A 24,280-nucleotide genomic window follows, 5' to 3' on the forward strand; every position below is an offset into this window, starting at 1 on the left:
GCAGACTGGGGGAGGATGTGGGGTGGCTTCTGAAAGTGGGTTAACTGAGGAGCTCGGTCGAAGCCCCAGGGGGGTAGACACTGGAGAGGTCCAGAAAGCACCGCGTGGGAACTCAGGCAAGCACCTGGAGGCCCCAGGCCATCCCCTTGCAGGGCCTGGTGGGGTCCTGGGGCTTTCTCTCCTGGCCGGCCAGCAGCCTTTGTCCACCCTGGGTTTGCGTTAATGAATCGCCACCTCCTCGGGATGCCAGAAGGAGTGGCCTGCCCTTGCTATCCGCACAGGGCACTGCAGACCAGAGGAGTCCAAGGTTACCCGGTTAACGGAAGTGCGAAGTTATCCTCCCTGCTGTTCCACCAGCTCGCGGGGGGCTGGGTGGTGGTGGTGGTGGTGGTCAGGGCCTTGAGTCTTGGGCCAGGTTAATGGGGATGGGGGTGTTTCTTTCCTGACCTCCCCCCGCGCCCCCCCCCCGCCCCGCCTCCGGCCACCACCTCCCTGCCTATTGTGTCTCCAGGCCGGTTTCCACAGACCTCCCTGGGCTCGCTCCCAGGTCCTCCCCCAGTTAGAGGCAGTCACCCTCCAGTCTGGGCGAGCAGAAACGAGACAGGGCGGAGAGCCGGATTTGGCTCGGGAATGCTAATCCTCGCTCCGCCACTGACCCGCCTGTCCCTAGCAGCCGCTTTGCAGCCTCCAGCTCCCTCTCCAGGCAATTTGGGAGAACTGCAGGGGAGGGGGGCAGCGAGTAAGTCCCTCCTAAGCGGGCTCAGGGTCATTCCAGGTTAAGCTGTTCCAGTCCCTCTGCGGTAGGCGCGAGGCCGCCACACTCTGCTTTCCTTCTAATTAGGCAGCGTGGCGGTGTCTACCCCGGACTTGCACGCGGTCCCTCTGCAGGACCAAGTCTTCGGCCATGTAATTACCCTCGGTGGGGACGCCCGGTGGCTTCCACACCAGGCCTCCCTCTGCTCTCTAAAGCCTGGTTCTTGGCCTCCCCCCAGCAAAGGCCTCAGCCAGCTCATTATGGTCATAAACACCATACACCCAACCCCTGGGTTTTTGTTCCTCGCTGAGGGGGGACAGGAGTCGTGTGTCAGGAAGGCGGCCAGAAGGCGGGGATGGCCGCCAGTCCCAGGACCAGGAGGTGCGTCACTGGAGCTTGGAAGGGGGGGTGCGGTTAGCTTAACCCTCCCCGATAACTGGCTGATGGACTTCTGCGTGGTGGGAACGGGGCTGGGAGTTGCTGCTTTGTCTCTGTGTCCCCGTCATCCCTTTCCTCCCACTCACTGCCACCCTATTTTGGGCCCTCAGCCCTTCTGCTGCTGAGCGTCCTGAGTGGGTCCTGCCGCCGCAGCTTTCCTGCTTAGAGGACAGCCTGCAGGCCTGGAGTAAGGGTGTCCCCTGGGCCTCACCCCAGTCTCCTGAGTCACACCCTGGGATCGTGTCACCATCCCTGTCCCCACTTCCACAGAAGGAGGTCCAAGCTCTTCAGCCTGGCATTCCACACCGTCCCCAGAATAGTCCCATTCCCTCCTCCTGTGCCCTAGGCTGCAAAGCCAAACATTGGGCCTTTCCTCAAGCCCATCTTGGGCCCATTCCCTTAAGCCCAGCCACTCCTGCGGCTGCCAGACAAGCCCGTCCTGCTCTCCCTGCCGCGGGAATCCAAGCCAGCCCGCAGGGCCAGCTCAAGTGCTCCTCCCTTGCTCCCTGCCTCTGCCAAAATATCCAGAACGAACCTGGTCCTGAGTCCTGCACTACTTCATCTGCACTCTTCTCACGGGCTCTCACGTACCCGACTTGATCCCTGGACGGCAGGAGGCCTATGGAGTAGAAAGAGCTCTGGGGTAGCCAGTGTCCAAAGCGTGGTGGGTCACCCCCCCTCCTCTCCAGCATAATCTGGAAGATCCCGCAGGGTTTTCCATTCTTGGCCACCCCCGTTCTCAGACTGCTAGGTCAGAACTTCTGAGAGGTGGGGGCTCAGGAAGCTGCATCTTTAGCAAACCGTTTGGGAGGCCCCCGTGTGGTGACTGCTGGTATGCGGAGATGCGCACTGACCTTCTTGAACCTTCCTGAACCTGCTCTGAGTCACCTGTACTAGGCCCTGCCTGTCAGGGCTGCCGTAAGGATCCCATGACAGAGCGGATGACCCGAGAGAGAGCTGGCATGGCTTTTCACACACAGAACTACCAGGAGGAATTAGTCCAAAGGCAGCATCCAGAGCCCTGCTCTTTACAGTAGCGAAACCCTCAGTGACCAAATCATCCAACGGCAGTGGAGTAGTTACCGTGGGCTCCCCGTAAGGGTGACCCCGTTATGACAAGCGATAAGGGAAAATACATCCGTGCTTAGAGTGGTAGCTCGTCTCCAAAGGTGGCCCCTGAAGAACCAGGCCTTCCCAGGACTCCGGCCCTTGCGTGGCCGGTCCCCTCCCCCCACACGCCTGGGCCTGCCTGGGGATTCGCTTTCACCTCGAGGATGGCGCCGGTTTTGAGCCTGTCCTACTGCCGGGCAGTTTCTGCTTTTGCACTTTCGAGAACCCCGAGCCACCAAGTAAGAGATCTGCCCGCTCCGCAGCAGGGGCCCTGTGAAGAGTGACAAGCCCGGCGGCATCCCCGGCATTCCCTACACACCAGCACACACAAGCTACCGTCTTGGATGTGCCAGGCCAGCTGGGCCCTGCAGCTGGGGCAGAAGCAGCCGGCGGAGCCTTGTCAGCCTGCAGGAAGGCTGCGGGGGAAGGGGCGGGGGGGGGGGGGAAGACGAATGATGACACAGAAAATGGCTTTAAAGCAACTAGACCCCGGGGGCAGGGTGGTGTTTCACCAGAAGAGCAGGCTACAAAATGGCACATGAGGCCCTATCTCAACTTTCCAAAATAAACCAAAGAGGAGAAATACCATCACCCGTGATTATTTTCCTTTATGTTTTGGCTACATTTTATTTAGGTTTTTTATTTTTATTTTTTAATTATTATTTTTTAAGATTTTACTTATTTATAGACAGAACAAGCAGGGGGGGCAGCAGAGGGAGAGGGAGAAGCAGGCTCCCCACTGAGCAGGGAGCCCGATGCGGGGCTCGATCCCAGGACCCCGGGATCATGACCTGAACCGAAGGCAGATGCTTAATGGACTGAGCCACCCAGGCACCCCACATTTTAGGTTTTAAACAGTGGACGCCTATTACTCTTATAAGAAAACAATGATGTCATAATGATAACACCCATTTTAGTTTTAAGGAAAAGCTGCTGTAGATTGAGGAGTGTCCCGCCCAGGGCAGAGCTCCGCCCCCACCTGCCCTTTCACCCGGTCACTGGAAGGTCATCACTTGCGGCCACCAAGTTCCTTCTCAGGCACAGGGCTCTCAGTTTCCCTTTCCAAGGAATGGAACACGCCAGACACTAACGGAAACAGGTCCTGCTCTAATTCCCCACATTTACCCTAAGCCCAGAGAATACAACCAACTTCCCGTTTAGGTCCTACTGGAGCCACGAAGCCAGCCCTCCTGCGTCCCCCAGGCTGCCCGGCAGCTGGTGCTGCGTTTCAGCCCCCGCTCCAGCCTTCACAGCTCTGGCCTAGGGAGGCCCCCGTCCGGGGGGAGGAGATTTGGAGCGGGGCAGAGGTTGGCCGAGGCAGCTCCGATGTAGAAGACAGAGCTGTCGGCTGAGCCAGAAACCACCACATGGGAGGAGCCGGGGACCGAAAACGGCGGCTGGGCATGTGCCACCAACTGTCACCCCGGGACACTGAGGACACGGAGCCGAGGGAGGCAATGGTGCAGAGCAGGGTTGGGAGGAACAGCTACTGATAAATTTTTCAGACTCTGTCGAAGCTACTGATGAAACCATCATGCGTCAGCCTGATATTTAAATAACATCTCGTTCTGATTCATGATGGAGACGCCAGACAGGCCCTCTGAAGCCAGCTCGAACGGGGAAGAAAGCACATTTGCCGAGACCTTGAAAAAGAAAATCAAAGCCTGCTTTTATTGATGCGCCCACAGACAGACCGGCGATTTGGAAGGGATGGCGACGCTAACACGACACTCGTGGTTAACGCAACTCAAACACAGGGGGTAGGAGATGGCTTTACAGGGACATGATGCCTTCATAAGTTAGGGAAACGGACTGCTCGCTGGCTGCCCCCCTCATTTCATGTTCTTCACGAACTCCTCTCCCTTCTTGATGGAGGCCTTCAGCTCGGGGATGGCTTCCGCTATCATCTTCTCTTCGAAAGAGGAGATCTTGCCGATGCCTAGATTCTTCTCAATGCCCTTTTTCTGGAGGAGACGGCAGGGGGTAAAATTGGACAATTTAAAATTTAAGAAGGATCACTGAAAATACTTAAGTTTTACAACAGGTTTCCATGAACGAGGCTGTTAAGGAAAACCTGACGTGTAACTTCATGACCCTGCCCGGCCCACCTGCCCGGGGCAGCTTGCTGAGGGGGCCCGGCCAGCCGGGACGGCGTGAGCTGTGCCTGGAGTCTGGGTTTCAGGCAGACCGCCCCCCGGCTGGGATCCAGACCCTGACACTCACTCCGTGTGCACCTTGGCCAAGGCTGTTTCTTTATCTAGAAACCGGGCGGGCGTACCATCCACCCCAAAGGAGGCCATGAGAACACCCGTGGGCGGCTTGGCACATGGAGCACTCAATCCTTAGCAGCACTCATTCTCCTTGACACGGACCATACTTTTGGGTTCTCGTCTTTTGCTAGGTTGGTAATATCCACCCAAGCCCAATGTAATCAAGTAGGGAGACGGGAGACATCAGGAAAACAGCAGGCGTGTCACTGTGTCACCCCCACGGCTGAGCCTGTGTGTCTGCACCTGCAGCCTCGGCTTCCGGGCCGCCTCCCCGGAGAGCCCTCCCTGATCCCAGGGCCGCAGGGCCTGCCAACCGCACACACCCGCGCCGCACCGGTCCCGGAATAGTGCCCGTCTCTCCACCACACGGGGTCCCCGAGGCCCGGGGCCACATCTCAGGGATCTTTGGACATCAGGCATCTATGGGAAGGGCCTCTGGGTGGCCCGGCACATCGCCAAACTGTTTCATTCGGGGCAGGAGATGAAGGCAAGCACCCCTCTGTCTGATGACAGCGGCTGCCTGCACATCAGAAATGGAAAGCTGGCTGGACGGTGTGTGAGTGAGACCTAGTGGTGTCTGCTCCCCGAACACTCAGGAAGAGTCACCAGACTGGACAGCTGCCTCCAAAACAGCCTGGCCGAAGCCAAGCAATGTGACGGGATGGCCTCCATCCTAGACGCCACCACTTCAAGCGGACAACCTACAGCACGCTCCAGGAAGAAAACCAGGAAAATCTCACAGCTCAGTGACCTGTCTCCGGGCCTCCCTGGAAGAGGAATCCGGCTGGGCGGGCCTGAGGTCGGGACAAGAAGGAACAAGTACGAGCCAGAGGGTACAGCACGCGGGCTGGTGGAGGGAGGCCTCTCCTTCAGAACTGTCCACGGCTGCCTTGAGGTGGAACAAGCGTTTCATCAAGAAACACGCCGAGTCAGCCGCTGACCAGCTGGCCGATCCACGGGGAAGGAGGGTTCCTACCCCATTTGAGGTTTCTTCCTGCTCTTACTTCTGGGACGTGGGACCACCCTCAAAACCCCCAGCACAGCCCAGGCACTGGGACGCAGTCACGCACAGGGGAAAACTGCATCATGGAGCAAAGAGGCCAGGGCTCCCCATCTTAAGTATAGAGAACGCACCTGCTTCCACCGTCACAAGACCCAACCTCCGGGATACGTACCCCCAGCAGTAACGGGGTGGAGAAATAGGCACAGTCTGCTTCTTGGGACTTAACGAAGGAACACTCCACAACTCCTTCCTTTCCGTTCATCGCATCCACAAGGGAGAAGACAAAGCGGGCTCCGGCGTACGCCATGGACAGGGTGGCCGAGCCTGGGAGGACACAGGCGGGTCAGCCAAGCTAGCACCGCGACCGGAAGATCCGGGCAAGCCTGCCCTCCCAGCTAAATAAAGCAGCTGCAAAACCTTAAGCTTCAGCTGTGAAGAACTTAGGTCGTCATCTCTTCATTTCGCAAACTCGTGAATGGCGTGGACCTCTACCGCCACTCCGCTCCACAAAGCTGGGCTGCCCCCTGCCACCAGGCTGGCTTAGCCCGTGAACGTACAGGAAGCCGAGAAGAGCATTCGCTGCCTGCCCGGGCCCTTCCGGTCTTCAACTGGGGACTGCAGCAGGGCCTCACCTGGGGGCTGCCCCCGAGAACCCACCTGCTCCAGCTTTGGCCTTCACCACCTCTGTGCCGGCCTCCTGGATCCGCCCAGTGATGGCTGTTAGCTGGTCCTGAGGAAGGTCCACCTTGGGAGTGCACTGCGGGCCAAAGCCACAGGGACCACGTGAGCAGGTGCTGCCACCACTCCCAGACCCCACACTGTCCTCCCCCGCTCGTGGCAGACCCCTCCCCCACCACTGCCACTACAGGGGAAACCGAGACCAACTCTGCTTTAAAGAAAAAGTCAACTTTGTTGGGAGGTGTAGGTGGCCCCTACCACCCCCCCCCCCCCGCCGCCGCTTTTTAAAGTGAGCTCCACACCCCATGTGGGGCTTGAACTCACAACCCTGAGATTGAGTCGCGTGCCCAGCCGGGCACCAACCTACCCCGCCCCGCCCCTACTCATTTTTAAAGAACTTTTAATATTTTGGACTAATTTTAGACTTAGAGAAAAGTTGTAAAAATAGCACAAAGATTTCCCTCACCCGGCTTACCCCAATGTTATTAGCATCTTACATAGCCACATTGCAATTATGAAGATCCACGAAATTATCATCGATACATTAACTACAGACCTTACTCAAATGTCACCCATTTCAACACTACTGTCCCTTTCCTGTCCCAGTTCCCACCCAGGACCCCACCTCAGTCCGTTTCCTAGCAGTCCTGTCTTCCTGGACACTTGTCAAGAGGACCGACAGCTCGTTTTGTAGGATGTCCATCATTTTAGATTTATAGAAGGTTTCCTCATACCTTTCTCATTGGGTTATGCACTTTTGGCAAGAACAGCACAAATATTTTGTGTCCTCAGTGCATTATACTCAGGGGTTAGGACACTGACTTAATATATCTTATTCTCAGTGGTGTTCACCTTGTCTCTACTCATTTTTTTAAATTTATTTTTTTAAAGATTTTATTTTTAAGTAATCTCTACACCCAGCGTGGGGCTCGAACTCACAGAGCTGAGATGAAGAGTCGTAAGCTCTACCGACGGAGCCAGCCGGGTGCCCCTCTACTCATTTTTAAACAAAGCAGCTTTACCTGCTCTGACCCAACCAGGAATTCAGTGGTTTCCTGCAGCAGTTTTCGTTGTGTGCTGGGAGCTGGCCACTGTGAGCACCTTCTGACCACACTCACTCCCACAGGTGTGGACCCCAAAGTGCTGGAGCCTGACCACAGCCCTGCAGGCCACTCAAGAACCGCCCCCAGCCCCGACAATGGCTGGGGCTATATCCACAGCAGGAATTCTCTCAAAATACGACAGATGCTTAGTTCTTTGTCAGTCTGTCTTCAGTACCTCGAGGTGGAACCTCTTAAAGGTGCTCCCGGTCTCACGGCTTCCTGGCAAGGTGACACACTTACCTGGGAGATCAGGGGGATGATGGTCTTCCCAGCATGGCCGCCAATGACAGGAACATTGACTCGAGCGGGATCCAAACCCTGGCCACCAAAGTATGAAGCTTTGTTAATTTTTAAAGCTCTTTGAGTATAAGCCATGTCATATCCACCTAAAGCACCAATACTGGAAAAAATCCACAGAAGTCAGAACAAAGAAACCACAGAAACCGGAGTCCAGCTGTGTTCAGATCTCCTGCCATGGCCCCACCAACCGCACGGAACATCAGTTGGAGCGGCGCAGCGAGGAGTACGTGTCACATGGTGAGGTCACTTTGAGGGTCTTCCTTTACAGGGAGCAGAAAACTGCCTCCTTGTAGGGTCCCCCCATTGGTCCCTCAGAGGATAGTCCTCTTCCCCAGAGCTAAGGTCATTCCCCATGCACCAGCCCAGATTCACGTCCCCATACTTGGTCACAAAGAATGAGTCCAATTCCCTCCCCGTCATTGTAGAGCAAAATTCAAAACAATTCCAGAAAACCTGGGGGTGAGAAGTCTGTCAACTCACAGTGATTAGGACAGAATAAAACTGAGCTGTAAGGGATCAAAACACCATGGTTCTTTGTCAGGGCTTAATAGGAAAGGCTGATTCATTTGTTAAACTGGAGGCACAACACCTCCAATCTGCGGACCAGGTGTTTCTTTTTCTAAGATTTTTAAAATTTATTCATTTGACACAGAGAGAGAGAGAGACAGAGAGCACAAGCAGGGGGGAGGCAGGCAGAGGGAGAGGAGAAGCAGGCTCCCTGAGGAGCAGGGAGCCCGACTTGGGGCTCGATCCCAGGACCCTGAGATCACGACTTGAGCCGAAGGCAGACGCTTAACCAACTGAGCCACCCAGGCGCCCCTGGACCAGGTATTTCTTAAGATGGTCCAAAAAAAAAAAAAAAAAGAATCCGGTGGGAGTTAAGGGAGGGAAGTGAGCAGTCCCCCAATGATGCCACCTTCCCTAAATGCCGCAGCTGCTAAAGAGAGCAGCCCTAAGTTAGGAACCCGCCTTGCCCAGGAAGGGCGACCCAGCGTTGAGGGGGGCAGACCCCACAGGACCAAGTGGGGCAGACCCCACGGAGCAGGAAGCTCACACAGCGGCGCCTACGTGCCAAGGCAGTGTGCCAGTCACCAGGGACACAGGCAGGAGGCCCTGCTTTTGAGACCCTCACTGTTGATTACGAGACAGAGACAAGTGACGTCCCCGTGTGCTGTGCTGAGACGGCCACACAGGGCGGCTCTGGAAGCAAGGGGAGCCCTTCATCAGCCCGGGAGAGGCTTTGTGGGACAGATGTAACTTCATCCGAGAAGCAGCAGCAGGACTTTGCCAAAGGAAGTATATTCTAGGCAAAAGGAGCAAAAAGAGCAAAGGCCTGGGGCCATAAAGAACATGTATCACATCAGCAGAAAAGCCAAGAGAAGGTGGCAAAGGGCGGAAGATGGCCGAGAGGACTGAGGGAGGCTCCAGACACTGGCGCTTTAAGGGCCAACTTTCATTCCTGATACAAATCAGGATTTTTCCAGAATGCCAGAGAGCCTGAGGGAGAGGACAATTCACTTAACTGAAGCTTGACAAGCACTAGGTTATCTGCCAGGGGCCAAGATCCCCCTTCCTCCACCTCAAACAGTAGAACTTCCCAGGCTATGACAGCACCATCCCGTAGAACTTTCTGCGAGAACACAGGAGCCACATGTGGCTATCGAGCATCTGAAATGTGGCCAGCGCAATGGAGGACACGAAATTTCTAATTTTCTGTAATTCTAAGTAATTCACATAGCCACGTGCAGCCACCACGTGCAGCTCGGGTGTTGCAGCAGGACCAGGGGCCCGGGGGAGATGGCGTGCTTTGGCCCCCAAGAGCTGGGAGCACCACAAAAGCCCAAAGAGAATGAGCACTGTGGCTCCCAGGAAGCCGGGCTGCGAGCCTCAGGAGGCCCGAACCCCACCCTCCCGGGCTGTCCTTGGTCAGACGCAGCGGGAATGCCAGCTCCTCCGGAAAGCCTGTCCTGACTCAGTCAACTACCCTCCATGTCCGCGCCCAACTGGTTTTTACATTCCACTGGCTCTTGAATCCCAAGGCCTGGCCTGTCTTCTGGATCTCTGGGAGCCCCGCCCCCAGGAGAGGGGCTGAGGACGTGCCGCAGCATGAACGAAGACAGGGCACCGCACTCCAGAAGCGGACCTGCCTGGCACACGGGGCATACGATCAAGGCCAACAGTCTCATGTGTGCAGGACAACTGTTCCTACTTCAGAGAGGCCCCCTCATCTGCAAGCCAGCAAACACTGGCCCAGAAAGCCTCTCCCGGGCTGATGAAGTGCTCCCCTTGCTTCCCCTCAAGGCACTTCCACAGGCCAGAGAAGTGGTTCTGCTGAGGACACCAGCACTGGCGCTGGTCCCCGCCCCCCAAGCACGGGCCCAGTGGCCCGGTCAGCAGCCCAGCGAGCTGCAGGTGACTGCAGTCAGAACTACGTGCCAGGATCGACGATCCTGACATCTCAGGACTTCAGGAATGTTCCCAAATTCTTCATGTTTGCCGATTTTATCATTCATTTAATGACAGATACCATTAGCACGTAAATCCTGTTCTAGTTTTTAGAGGCAAGGAACTTAGCACAGCCCAGCTGAAGCAGCGGGAAGTCTGGGAAAAAGCCTGGTCCCTCGATGCACCAGGGAGGACAGAGAGGGAGCAGAGTCAAGACTCCAGCTGGCTGCAGTTTAAACCTGCAGGGGTCTGTGTGGATCCCCCAAGGAAACCTGAGAGCTACTCTGCCCCACGGGGGCCAGCCCCAAGAGCACTGGAGAACCCCTGGTCTCCTATGCTCACCGATCAGCCAAGGACGTCCGGAAGGAAGCCTGAAGAACACCGATGCGTCCCTTACCTTCAGTTCCGCAATGAAAGTATTGGCTCTGACAATGTCCAGGGTCGTCACCCCGAAGATTTTATTGGGGTTGTAGACTCCATGTTTCTTGAAAACTTCCGTTGCGATTGGGATGGTGGAGTTCACCTGGCAAATGCAAGAGAGAGGTGTAACTTGCCTTCATCCTGAGAGAAGAGACATCCCACAGACAGAAACATCTCTTCCCCAGACCACTAGCAAGTCCTAAGGGGCCAAACTGCCCCGGTAACTTTTACAGGCAAGCTGCCCTCGTGGTGGAACAGGTCACTGTGAGCTGACTTCCTACTCCCCCCACCCCCCACAAAGAACCCTTCGTGGCGGCAGGTGCTCCTCCCCGTAGGGGCCCCCGGGGTCCATGGCTCAGATGTGCAATGCGACCTTCAGGCTGTCAACCTAACAGTGAGGCTGACTCCACAGGACACCTCCCGCTCCCACTGGGGCCGACACCTGAACAAAGCAGCACACTGCGCAGGGCCAAAACCTCAGACGGCCTCGGGTCAAGTCCCAGCTCGGCCACTCTGCAAGGTAAGCCTGGGCAACTGGTTTCCTCACGGCAGAGACAACCACCTCCCGAGGCCGTGAAGGTTATGGGACTTAATAGACAGCGAGCGCTGACACGGTGCCTGGTGCACAGAGAGAGCATGATAAAGATGCAAGCCCACCGCAGGATTTACGTTAGGCGCTAGGTTAGCGTCCCAGCAAAAGCGCTGACTGCTCCCTATTGCAGACCGGTTGCCCCGAGGAGGGTGAGCTAGTTGGGGATCGGCTCCTCAGAGGCCCTGGGGACAAGCCCCGGGCGTGGATCGGCGGGCACGGCCCCCAGTCAACATCACTGTCACTGCATTTCCACCCAGGACCTGAGCCTCAGAGGCCGGCTTCACCCGGGAAGGAGGCACAGAGTGCGCTGCGGGCCAATGCAACCCAAGGGACTGCTGGGGAGGCGTGGGGGCTGCATGTGTGGGTACGGCATGTGTGCTCTCAGGAATCAAAGGAGAAGCTCCCCACAAAACCCCATGAGCAGGGCCCGGGGTGGCTGAGCAAGCCTGATGGGGAACCAGGAACCGCAAACCCTGAGCAGAACAGGGTAAAAGAGGTTAATGGGCCACCACGATCAGGGCTGAACGGAGCCTCAAGAATGGACTTTGCAGGTGGAGAAACGGACACAGAGAGGGGAAGTGACTTGAGCGATTTGCCCAAAGGCACATGAGTGGTGGGAAAACCAGGCTGGAATTCACACTTAGTTCATCCCACGCACCCGCTGCTGCCCCTTAATCGGATTTTGGGCCCTGCAAGCACCTCCACCTCCTGCTCACTGCGGGCTCCTGGCATGGCATTAGCGGCCCACCTGCCGGCGGCACTCACCGGATTGGAAATGACGCAGATCATGGCCTCGGGGCAGTGCTGGGCGCAGGCAGCAGACAGGCTGGCCACAATGGAGGCATTGGTGTTGAACAGGTCATCCCGGGTCATGCCTGAGAAATTCAAGATGTTCACAAGGCACCGAATGACCCGCCCAGTGCTGTGTGTCAGTTGTTACAGGGAAAACAAACATTATACCTGTTCCAAGCCAATCTATCTTGTAGGAAAAACAACCTAGTGTGACAAGTGGAGGGGATGGAAGGTGGGGAGGCGGCTCAGGGAGGGAGGTATCTGAGGAGGATCCTCAAGGATCAGCAGCAGGTGGAGGAAGGGCACTCCGGGCAGACAGCATGCACAGGAACAGGAGACCGGGCAGGGCACAGACACGGCAGACACGTGCCGGGCCAAGAAAGGGAGGCCTCTCTATCCCACAGGGACTGGGGAGCCTCTGGAATTCTTCTCTGCCACAGAGACGCTGACTCGATCCACTGTAACGGAAAACCACGTCCCCACCTGACTGCCAGGGATATGCGAGGCAAGGCTTCTAAACACACACCTGGTTTTCTCGGGACTCCTGCTGGAATAACCACCACATCGCAGCCTTTCAGGCAATCCGGCAGCTGCTCAGGTCCGAGGTAGCCTAGACACCCCCACCCCAGGAGAGAGCAAGTTCACCTTTTCTGATCTGGAGAGGCGAGCACGGCTGTGGGGACGGAGCCAGGGGAAGACGGCCCCCGCTGGGTCCGACTGTTCCAGCCGCCTTTCACACCACTTTCCTCCAGCCTCCGGCTGCCTGGGTCCCACCCCCGTGGAATGGATCAACCGTCTAGCCACCACCCCCCCACCCAAGTTCAGCTGCTTGTCTTTTTCGGACCCGCTAGCATCTGTAAGGCCTTCCTGGCTCCCAGTTCCAAGAGCTGCTTATTCCTCCCCCCAACCACCCGGGCGTCCTAACAAAAGCTCCATCTCAGGGTCAGATCTGAAGACACACTGAAAGCCACGTGAGAAAATCATGGTGCTGATAAAGAAGGACTGTAAGTATTGGTATCTCTTGTTTATTCCTATCATCTGAGGGGAAAAAAAGGTCCATTTTCAAAGGCTGCAAGGGAAATTTGCTCTGATGACCAAAATTTGCTTTGATTTGGACTTTTCCCTTATTGCAGGAGCTTTCAGAAGCTCCAAAAGAAAACGAGCCAACAAATTCAGAGATTATGGAAGGCACAAAAACGTCTGAACTGACAACTGACCTCCCGAGCTGTGCCCACCGGCTGAGGACGCATGTGAACACCATCACGCAGGGCATTCCCACGCATGGCCAGCAGAGACAGAAATTACGACCACCTTTCTGGACCGCAATTTGGGACTTTATAGTCATACCTACCGATTCGACTTTTGGCTTCTAGGAAACAAGATGCAAGGAGGAAGATGTTTGTCACGGCTTATGTATTTGAATTTAGAGTAGAGCAAAATAGGAAACTGCTCAGTGGCCAACAGTATAGGTAATATACTAAACAAATGGTAAATTACAGTACTGCTTTAAAAATGACTTAACCAAGAATCTGGGGACGTGGGTAAATACTGCTATAAAGTAAAGGTAAGATAACCAGGATATATGATATGTATGACGACGAATTACTTCTTGGATGACATACACCTGTTTGCCTGACAGGAAGAGCAGATCTCCCTAAGGAGGCCGTGCTTTTGGGAACCTGGCAGAGGAGCCTAGGGTGGCGGGAGGGCTGGCCCAGGGCACGGGAAGGCAACCTGCAGCCCCGGGGGGTACAGCATTCCTACTGCCCCCCAATCTCCAGAAGTCCCCGAAAGTCCCCATCCTATTACTTTTCAAATGAGAAAAAAATTAAAAATGGGAAGATTAGATCACCTTTGTTTTTCTGAAAGATGCTGCTATTTAAATTTTTTACAGGCTCAAGTCCAAAAAGACGTAGTCACTTGTGAATTCAGTTCTACGATGCACGTGGAAACCCCGAGTCTCTGATCTACTTTCACTGAAGAACCGTGTTCTATCGCTTGGACCCTGGTCTACTGGGGAGAAGGGAAGCAAAGTCTCCAGGCTCAGCGTGTCCAGTACCTTTCACGGTTGCTCTGGTCTCAATGTGGCTCAGATCGGCGGCCACTCCGGGCGTATGAGCAATATCGTAGAGGGTCAGGCGGCTCACCAAGGGACTGTTCTTGAGGAGAAGCGCAAGGGGCTGCCCGATTCCTCCGGAAGCCCCTAGCACGGCTACTTTCGCATTGTTCTAAAAGAGGCACAGAGAAAGGACTCTTAATACAGAATCGGTATTAGAACTAGTCACGTGATAGCCTATAAAATACTGCGCTGGGTCTCTTTTATTGCTGTGGTGCCAAATGAGACACCAGCGTCGAATTTCTACCAGTCCAAAGGTCCGGTTTTCTTCTGAAGCGTAGAGGCTTATCTCCGGGAAACAGGGAACTTATGTCCACAGATGTTGTGACAGTCGGGGTCCTACTGCAAACACCCCCCGAAAGATGAACAAGTTCTACTCAGGCACCTGCCCCTCAACCTGCAGTTTTAACTATAAACAAACACATACTGAGCACCCACCAACAGGCCGCTCACTGTACGTGGGGAAGCAGAATGGGGAAGAGCCCTGCTGGCTCTGGAGGGGACAAGGGAAAGGAGCTGATGGGGGAGGGGGGCACGCAGCATCAGGAGGGATGTGTGTTTCGAAAGGCTCCCTCCCTAGCAGTTAAGATAGATCTGCAGCCTCAGGCGCCTGTGCCCCACGCTTCGGGGGCTCTCAGGATTACCCGCCGGACTAACAAGGCCCACAGAGGGCCAGGCTCCTCGAAGTAGGACAGGGCTCAGGCCTCTGTAGAGCCAACCGTTTCTGGGTGACTCTGGCAGTGGCCGAAGTCGGAGAATCACTGCTGCTCCACACCAAGCCAGGCAGAACAAGCAGCAGGTGGCTCTGGGCATGTCAGCTGCAGGGAAGAGTTAGAAAGTGATACAGTTGAGAGACTCGACTGCCTTGCTAGCATCTAGAAGGCTGGAGCTAGAAGTCAAAAGACTTGACCTCCGACAGCTACTTCAGAGCTAAGTACATCTAGACTGGCATCACTTAATCCCCTTCTTATTCTTACACCAACGAGTGGGATTGAGGAGTCACGTGGCAATTCCACATTTAATCTTTGAGAAAGTGCCAGACTGTCTTCCAAAGGGGCTGTTTATTCATCTTTAAGGCTCACCTCCAATTCAATAGGCATGGACCTCCTACCTGCCACACGCCAGACTGACCTGCTAGCACCAATGACAAGACCTGCACACCAAAAGGTGTGCAAACCGAATAAACAGCATCTAGTGTGACAAGTGCCACGGAGGTAGACACTAGGAGAGAATTAAGCGTGAGGGGATTTTGAAGGAGGAGCAGCAGTTTACCAGATGGATGCTAGGGGGAGGAGCTATGGAGTACGGCCTAGTGAAGGGAAGCAGTCCTCTAGGGCTTGGGCATTGCTGGACGCATGTGGAAGAAGTAAGAAGGTAGGGACAAAGCTGAGAGCCTAGCAGAGTCTATCTGGTCCTTCTGGGCAATGGGGAATCGATGAAAGGTCTTAGAAGCTGGGGAAAACATGTCCAGAACTGTGTTTTTAAAAAGACATGAGGCAGAATGGAAGATGGCCTGGAAATATCCAAGAATGGAGGCAGGGAGACTACTGCAGGAGTCCAAGCATGACTCAAGGTTGGGATCTAGGCAAGCAAGAAGGATGGGCGGGCTACAAGGGATTCAGTCACCTCCCCTCCCCTTCCATCTAGATGGTGAGTGGAGGGAGGAACCTGGGATGACAACTTGCCGGCTTGAGTAGACAACATTGCCTTTAAGCAAGAGAGGGAACTGAGGAGCGGTAAGGGGTTTGGGAGAAAGAATAATGAGTTCCGTTTTGCATGCTGAGTTTGAGCCCCTTGAAACATCCAGACACACACGTGCCCAGTAGGCTAAAGGCTTGGTCTGGAGGCCCTATGCATCTGCACTGAGATTAATGGTAGCCCCAGATGTGGACAAAACACAAAAGGGAACACAGTGACAGGAGCACTAGGGACAGAGCCCTGTGAACACCAGCATTTAAGGAGGAAGAGGAGTCTGTGAAGGATGATGACCAAATGGGACTTACGGCCACCCCCCACCCCAGCCATTTCCAACAACTAAGTCAATGACTGCCTCTTGGTAACCTTTCCCACGAGGGGCAGAATTTATTATACAGGACTTCACCTGAAACTCCCGCCATCCAGCAACCTCATCTACTGGGAACGCCAGCAAAATGGTAGCCGCGGGCCATTTATCAGGTCTGCCCTGGGGCTGGTACTGAGCTACGACTTTCCTTATCTGATTCTCAGAACTCCATTAAGTAATATTAACGGACTCACTTTACAGATGAGGAACTAAGGCACAGAAATTGTAATATACCCGGGCCCCAAAAGACAGCAAATGACGAAGTAGGATACAAGCCAAACACAGGCAACTTGATTCTTCAATTTGGGCTTTAAAAAAAAAAAAGAAGAAAGTCTTAGAAAAAAACATCTATTCTAAGCCATGCTCTACGACTCTCTCTCATTATACAAAAGGTACCCTTCCCCACTAGGGCTCACTCAAGGCCTAAACAAAACTCCTCAGTAAGCTTATTTCTACTCTAACCTTACAAATGAGAAGGGGAGCCTGTTCTGGGCCAGCAGGCAGCTGCCAAGGAAGGAGACAAACTAACAGCAGGGACAAGAACCTGAAGCACCATATGTGGTCCTCTCGGGCAGAGTCATCTGCTTTGGGTCCCTATACTCTCACTGCAGATCGTATTCTACAGCAACGGCCACTAGGAATAATGGACTTTGGTTAGCAAACCCCGAAACCAAAGCCCAGACAAACAAGACCCACAGTGTGTCATCTGCTTAAGAAAAGTAAACCCTAAAAGCACATACAACTAAAAATCTTCAGTTTTATCTATTTATTTTTTTTAATTGGTGCTGTAAAGGGGGACCCTTGACTTCCCAGAAAATGTAACTAGCCAGATCAACCCAAAATTGAGGTCTGGCAATCTCATCCACTTCTCGATCTTCAGTCAATCACTCTCACATCTTGTCTCTACTCCTAGGGACCTCCAATTCCGACTCCCACATTCCCAGCTCTGTTAGGCATTCCAATGGTCCCATAAGCCCAACTGTCTAAATAAATGTATGCCTTCTACTTCTCCCACCCTGTTCCCAAATAGTACCCGTGTTCTCCCAAATTTCAAACCCTTAGAACCACTTCCTGCCTCTTCCCTTATTAGAGACACCCAGTTAGGACTTGGAGGACTTGGCATCTCAAACATCTTCCCAACCTTCCCCCCACCTTCCATTCCCATTCTATTATCTACCCTAGGCCCTCAGCTCCACCTCAAAACCATCCTTCTATGGGCGCCTGGGTGGCTCAGTTGGTTGAGCGACTGCCTTCGGCTCAGGTCATGATCCTGGAGTCCCTGGATCGAGTCCCGCATCGGGCTCCCTGCTCGGCGGGGAGTCTGCTTCTCCCTCTGACCCTCCCCCCTCTCATGTGCTCTCTCTCATTCTCTCTCTCTCAAATAAATAAATAAAAATCTTTAAAAAAAAAAAAAAAAAAAAAAAAAAAAAAACCATCCTTCTGAAAATTAACTTTTGATCATTTCACTTCCTTACTCAAGAATCTCCTTGAAGTCCCTCATGCCCAAATTACTCAGACTGGCTTCCAAGGCTGACTAGGGCAGTGGTTCCACTGTAGAGCCCCACAGTGGGTGTAGAATTACTTGAAAATAGAAAAGAAAAAAGGAAGGAAGGAAGGAAAAGGAAGGAAAGAAAGGAACTGACCTGATGCCCTCACTAGGGTCTTTAAGTGAATCAGTCCCATATGATACATAAGATGACCTCCTCACTTATTCTGTTGCTTTCCGTGTTGAGGTGATGTCATTATTTGTATATTACAAAGTTTCATCAATTTAGTTAGTATGTATAAAAATACAGTCCTTCAGTGGTGGAATCTTTACAATGTAGAATGAATCTGGTATTGCAGAGATTAACTCATGATCTCTTTGCAGAAGACCAATTGCCAAACTTGCTCATCTTTTCTGCATTGAGGAGTGGTTGTCAGCAGCACACATGCTCAGCGACTTTTGCAAATGGGTAACACTTCCTTCATTTGTAAAGTCTGCTTTATAATATGTCTACTATGGTTTGTTTTTAAAGTTCTATTTTTTGCGTTATAACATATATATTAGTATATAACTGCAGAAATAAATATATTGAGGCTGTGTTCTTGATACATTTTTTTTTTTTAAGATTTTTTATTTATTTATTTGACAGAGAGAGAGACAGCGAGAGAGGGAACACAAGCAGGGGGAGTGGGAGAGGGAGAAGCAGGCTTCCCGCTGAGCAGGGAGCCCGATGCGGGGCTCGATCCCAGGACCCTGGGATCATGACCTGAGCCGAAGGCAGACGCTTAACAACTGAGCCACCCAGGCGCCCCGATATATTTTTGTTGTTAAGGATCCAGGAGCCACCTGGGTGGCTCAGTCAGTTAAGCCTCTTGATTTCCACTTGGGTCGTGATCTCAGGGTTGTGGGATCGAGCCCCAGGCTCAGCGATGGGCATGGGGTCTGCTTGAGATTCTGTCTCTCCCTCTCCCCCACACTCTTAAAAAAAAGATACAGGATCCAAAGTCTCTAGACCAATGTACCTACTTCACTCAAGCTCATCATTCTCACTTACTCTAGTACCTTCCAGTATCACCACTTGTATGTCCCATACGCATTTTAAATTCAACATCTCAAACTGAACTCCTGATATCCTCCCCCTACCCAAATCCACTCTCTTCCAGCAGCCTTTCTCATCTCAGCAATTTCAAAGCCCAAAGTCTTCGTGTCCTTCATTCTGGTACCCCTCATCCAACTGTCCCTCAGCAAATCTCACAGTCTTACCCGAGTTCAGTTCCCTTCCCCCACTCCTCAGCATCAGTCTTCAGCACCTCCACCTGTCCTAAGTTTACTCACTTGGGGCCTATCTCAAGTACCACCCCTTGCTCATCTTGGTATCTCCTGCAGCACCCACCACAGATCTTGGCGAGCATGGATACTCAATGCTCTTACTTGTGTACTTATTTTTCAAATGAATTGAATGCACAAGAAACTGATCTGAAGGACAGAAGCTAAAGCAGAAATCTGGAATCTCCTTTACTCATCAACTCCCTCTTGGGTGCAATAAAGAGGCAATGTGGGCATCTCCTGAGTTCTCAAACTTTAGTTATATTAGAATCACCTGGGGCACCTGGTAAACATACAAAAGGTGCAGGTCCTACCCTCCCTCAATGCACCCCGGCCCGTCCTTCATTAGCTTCCAGGTGATTCTAATACACACCGGAGTTAGAGAACCACCATCCTTGAAGATGACTAAAAATAGCTTAGGCTTAAGCACTACCAAACCAAGCCCTGCACAGTCACCACACCTGGGGGCAGGCCCAGTTCGCCCACAGCAAGCAGGATCCTTCAAAAGGGTCCTGAAGAGGAGGCAGCGTCTTTACGTTCTTAGAGGGAAAGCTTGATGATCCAAAACCCACTGACAGCGGGCAGGAGAGCGGACTTTTAACTCTCTGGACAAATGACCGTAACCTTGGACCACTTCCCTACCCTCGGTATCTCAGTCTGCCTGCACTATGGAGTTAACACTTACACGTTATTTGTACGGATGCTACAAGAACAAGGTTAGTCGCTTAAAGTACTACAGAAAGTTGCCTACAAGCATAAATTATTCTCGGCCCTACAGCCAAAGCTTCTCAACCTTGAAGTTGTGTAGACCAAGTGGAGGCTCTCTGGGGGTCCGGGGGGAAGAGCTGGGGGGGCCTCCCCCCCCCCCCCCCGCTACCGGGTTTTCTTTCGGCACGTCCCTTCCAGTATCCCGGCCGGCCCAGGGCGCCACAGGCGCGGGTCGGTACCGGACGACCCTGCGGTCTAGGCTAGCCGGGGGATCAGAGCTGCTCGCGAGCCCAGAACCCACGTGGCCCCGGCCGGGGGGGCCTCCGCCTGCAGGTAGCCCCTCGTCGGGCCTACCTGGGCCGAGGTGCTGAAGCTGCGGCGGAGAGCGGCGCCCGCAGGGCGGGCGAGGGCGGAGAACATAGTTGGAGCGGGCGGGGAGCGGAACGGCAGGAGAAGGCGCAGGCGGCTGGCAGGTGACACCAACGACCTCCACACCGCACAGGTCCTCCCGGCTCCGCTCTGCCCGGCCTCGCGAGAGTGGCCCGGCTTCCGGCCCCGCCCGCCTCCCAGATCTCGCGGTAGCACGTCCATCTGGGCTGTGGAGGAGGAAGTCGGGGGGCGCTTCCTGCGCGCAGGGAGCGCGGTCCGGGCGGGGTCGTAACGCGTCTCGCGTTCCGTGCGGCAGGTGGGGGAGACGCGGTCGCGAGTGGGAGGGAGAGTCCGCACCACAGAGGTGGAAGAGGACGGGATTTAGGCTGGAAGAGCCTTAGAGGAGCCATTTCCAGGTGGGGCCCCAGACAGACGCTCTGACAAGGAGACAGGTCAAGGTCGCGCTGCAGGCCCGGCGGAGTGGGTGCGGTCCGGGCCCTAGACCTCAGCCAAAACCACCCCTCTTACTCCTGGAGGCAGGAGGGGCTCCGAGCTCCGGAAAGCTCTGGAAAGGGAAGTGGGGAGAGAAGGCTGAGTCCTGGGGGGTGGGGTGGGAGGATGGGGTCCTCTCTAATCAGTCATTTCAATGCACAGCGCCCTACCTCCCCCCCCCCCCCACGCTGCCCACCGGCCAGTGCCCTCGTCCCTCAAGGTGCACAGGACCTTCACAGACACCGCCATTGAGAATGGCAGACGCAGCACAGTGGGCGAGGCTCTGTTCTACGAGTTTGCAGGAAAGCAGACGAGGAAACTGGTATCCAGGTGGTAACTTGCATGGCGCCCGATCCCTAATGCTCAGGTCTCCGCAGCCATGCTATGAACACGGCTACATTGTTGCTGCTGTAGGTACGAAGAAACTGTGGCTGAGCCCAGTTAAGTGGATTTGTTGAGTTTGTCCAGACAGAAAGTAAAGATACGGTTCTTGCTCCCAAGGAATTTAAATTTATCATTTAAATTTGTGAGTTGAATTAGAAGCTTCATTCCCCCCCCACCCCCAACTATTTTCTGGGTATATAGAATTCCTCAAAAAGTTCAGTCAAGTGGGGCAGATAGATGTGCAGCAGGTTGTTGGTGTAACAAGATCTGCCCATTTTCTGCCTTTTAAGGAGCTGAGTCTACTGGGGGAGATAGGTGTATTGCAGGCAGCATGATAGGGGCAACACTAGGAAAGTTATGAGGTGTGGTGGGAACAGAGGAGATGCATCTAACCCACATTGGGGTGGGGGCCATTTGAGAAGGACGTCAGGATGAGACATGTAGGCGGATACATTCAGGAAGGAGTTACTCAGTGGGACCATTCAACACCAGAGGAGGGAGAGATGCTTGCCTGGGCATGGGAGTTCAAGTTTTAGATGAGAAAGAAGAGCCCAAAGTAAAACCCTGGGGGTAGAAAAGCCTAAGTCTACAGATGTTGAATAGATCTTCTCCAGAATTTTGGAGTTGGGGACATGCAGATGAGCAGTGTCCTTTATCTTATCACTAACTGTTCTCTTGTTCATTACCCCTGTATCTTACCACTAGAACTGAGAGTTCCTTGTGGTCAGATAGGTCTCTTATCTCTGAGTCTTTATTGTCCAGCCACGTCACCAGGTTGAGAGTGGGTCTCTGAGTTTTGGAAGAGTTGAATAGTTTTAGATAAGGCTGGGAAAAGCAGGGTGCAAAAAACCAGATTGTGCAGGACCTCTGAATGTTCGCTGCAAAGTTTGTATTTTATTCCTTGGGCAGCAAGTGTTTATCAGAGGTTTTTATGATGCCACTGGCACTATGAGGAAGATTGGACTGACCTTGGCGTGCCAAGTTTTCTAATGGAAAGATGTGGAGGGCAGGGAAATTGTTCAGGAGGCTATCTTAGGAGATGACAAAGATCTGAGTTATGATGGTGGCCATAGAAATAGAGGGAATGGGGCCAATGAGGAAGCAGTCTCAAGAAAAGAATTGATTAGTCTATGCCTATCTGGGCTTAAGAAATGAATACAAGGGATGAGGAACATCAGGCTGAGAGAAGTATATATGTGCAGAAACAGGGGACTTGGGGTTGTGGGGAAGGAGAGCTGGCTGGAGGCAAAAGATAAAGAGCTCCATTTAGATGGGTTGAGTTGGAAGTGATGGTGAGTCGTCCACATAGAAGTATCAGTGGGCAGATGGGGAGTTACTCCAACGTGAAATGTGGAATTGAACGCCCAAGAGAGGCTAGGGCTGAAGGCATCCCTGTAGAGGGAAGAGGGGAGGCCATGAGAAATAGGAGAATCACAGATTCTCAGGCTCACTCCCAACACCAGGGGCTCGAGTCCCTCCCCCTCCCTGCCAAGTGCTGTACTCAGGCCACCCCAAACAACTTGACTGTTAGGAAAGCCCGCCTCACAGTTCCCAGCTGCTTCCTTTTCAATCCCAAGATGGTTCATAACGGTATTAACAGTTACTGCATTAAGCACTGATTCTGTGCTCTGCTTTGCATGTGTGACTGTTACATCGAACATTGGGGGGGGGGCTCTCAGGAAGCCCCTTGCAGTCCTAGAACAGTTTTGTCATCCCACACTTTCTTGCTTGCTTTCTTTGCTTGCTCTTTGGGTTACATCGAGGCACCAGAACGGACTCGCTGCCATCGCCTTCATGTCCAGTTCACATTAGTTGTCAAATCTCAGCTTGATTCAGCGGCAGAGCTTCTCTTCCCCTCAAGCTTGCTTTAGGCTCCCACCCTTGGAGGGAAGGGTGCTTGGCTTCTCCATTTCCCCCTCTTGCTTCCTCACAACCCCCCTCCCCCGTTAGATTGTGGCTTCAGACCCATGGGGGTTGTAGGAGTAGAGATGGGGGCAGGAGAGTTCCCCTGTCATCGGCATTAGTATTCTCTGAGCCGGACAGGAGTTTGTAGCTGACTATCCTCCATGTGGTACTTTTGTGGTGTGTTTCCTTTGACCTAGGTGGTGATGCCTCAGTCTTGCTGCTTTCCGTAGTTCCTTCAGCCCCTGGTTTCTGGAATTCCATACTACCTGCAGTTGGCCCATCATCCCTCCAGGTGGCAAGTCTTGGGCAGAGTCCCTTTACCATGGCTTCCAGTTGACCACCTCTCTTGCCAGCTAGCCAGCTTCAGATTTTCCCAGGCTGGGGCCCAGCACCAGCCTCTCTGCCTGCACTAGCGTCAGAGGGCACAGGCCAAGCTCTTCTAAGGGTTTCCTGGTTTCTTGAGTTGTTTCAAGAAAGCTAAGGCTTGTGAATGTTGGAATTCAGAAGGATGCTAATGGAGGGAGAAGGCTTTGAGATTGCCGAAAGAGAGAAGGTTTAGGTGGGAGAGGATAAGGTCAGAGGATTCCAGGAGAAAGCATGAAGCCCCATCACTCCCACCCCCCAGGGGCAGCTGCCTGAGGAGGGGTGTTCACACTCAGCGGCCTTAACATTCCCAGGCAAGAACGAGGAAATGAGAGAAGTTGCTCCATGGGGACCCAAGGAGGGTTGCGGAGGTTTGGATAACTGTTACAGCAGTTGGGGAAAATTCTGGGCAAATGAACAGTGACACGGGGATTTGCTGGTAGCTGTGGAGGCTGAGCTGAATTCTGCAGTGTGTACTTTCTGTGTGTCCAAGTCCACATGGTTTCCACAGCCCGGACCCCACACCAAGGTCATCGATGTGCAGGTGGGGCTACACACACAGGCTTCTATCCACACATACACACAAACGTGCATATTCATATCTCTGAACACAGAAACACCTGGATCTACACGGGATTTATTCTTATGGCCATATAGTTTACATACCATACAGTATACAGATCTTAAGTTTTCAGTTGGATGGTTTTGACAATTTACACCCTTAACCACTGCCCCCCAAAACAATCTTTAGAACATTTTCATGTTCTAGAAAGTTCCTTCATGCTCCTTTCAGAGGAGCAGAGGGTGAGGCTTAAGCCCGATCAATGAGCAGAGGAGAAGCAATGCTGAGGGCAGAGTTGGAGGAGGTGAGACCAGATGTTACGGTCACAGCTTTTGGGAGACTGCATTACAGTTGACCAGCCCCTATGTCTGCCAGGTGAATGGCATGGACAGACCTGTCACTCTCCCAGGACTGCAAGGGTCCCTCTCAGGTGTGTAGTGGGCCTAGGTTTGGGGACACGGAAGTGAGGGCAAGATAGAAGACAAGGGACAGGGATGTGGGCACCTGGGTCTGGGCCTCTGCCCATACCTGTTGCCTCAGAAATCCAGAGATTCTAGCAATCACTAATGATAGGAGCGAGTGCTCCTCTGAACTGAGAGACT

At 53.5% G+C, this 24,280-nt stretch overlaps 2 protein-coding genes across 17 annotated transcripts in view; one reads left to right on the top strand and one right to left on the bottom strand.

Moving 5' to 3' along the window:
- Positions 1 to 3,946: 3,946 nt before the first annotated feature.
- On the bottom strand, positions 3,947 to 20,156 carry MDH2 (malate dehydrogenase 2). Its single transcript, XM_036072411.2, has 9 exons — positions 19,958 to 20,156; positions 13,965 to 14,133; positions 12,432 to 12,515; positions 11,879 to 11,988; positions 10,499 to 10,624; positions 7,597 to 7,674; positions 6,233 to 6,332; positions 5,748 to 5,899; positions 3,947 to 4,266 (listed from the first exon to the last, which is right to left on the bottom strand). Exons 1-9 carry the CDS (start codon positions 20,021 to 20,023, stop codon positions 4,135 to 4,137), a joined length of 1,017 nt encoding a protein of 338 aa, XP_035928304.1. The 5' UTR covers positions 20,024 to 20,156; the 3' UTR covers positions 3,947 to 4,134.
- Positions 20,157 to 20,181: 25 nt separating this feature from the next.
- STYXL1 (serine/threonine/tyrosine interacting like 1) overlaps positions 20,182 to 24,280 on the top strand; it is a 61,710-nt gene continuing 57,611 nt past the window's right edge. For 12 of the 16 annotated variants that reach the window (XR_013448714.1, XR_013448716.1, XR_013448715.1 and 9 more), the window contains exon 1: positions 20,182 to 20,388. The gene's annotated coding sequence lies outside the window, so the exon portion shown is untranslated. Of the gene's footprint in view, positions 20,389 to 20,610; positions 20,879 to 24,280 lie in introns of those variants that run through there. The other 4 variants (XM_078074452.1, XM_078074453.1, XM_078074454.1 and 1 more) reach the window with 3 other exon arrangements.

Source organism: Halichoerus grypus, chromosome 6 (assembly GCF_964656455.1).
Source record: "Halichoerus grypus chromosome 6, mHalGry1.hap1.1, whole genome shotgun sequence".
Lineage (NCBI taxonomy): Eukaryota > Metazoa > Chordata > Mammalia > Carnivora > Phocidae > Halichoerus > Halichoerus grypus.

Excerpts from the sequence above, each read along its gene's own strand:
- MDH2 (XM_036072411.2), bottom strand. The coding sequence starts at position 20,023 with ATGTTCTCCGCCCTCGCCCGCCCTGCGGGCGCCGCTCTCCGCCGCAGC. Across the intron at positions 10,625-11,878 it reads TCTGCGTCATTTCCAATCCG|GTGAACTCCACCATCCCAAT; the intron begins GTGAGTGCCGCC and ends TGCATTTGCCAG. Across the intron at positions 4,267-5,747 it reads CCACCCCGTTACTGCTGGGG|AAAAAGGGCATTGAGAAGAA; the intron begins GTACGTATCCCG and ends CGTCTCCTCCAG.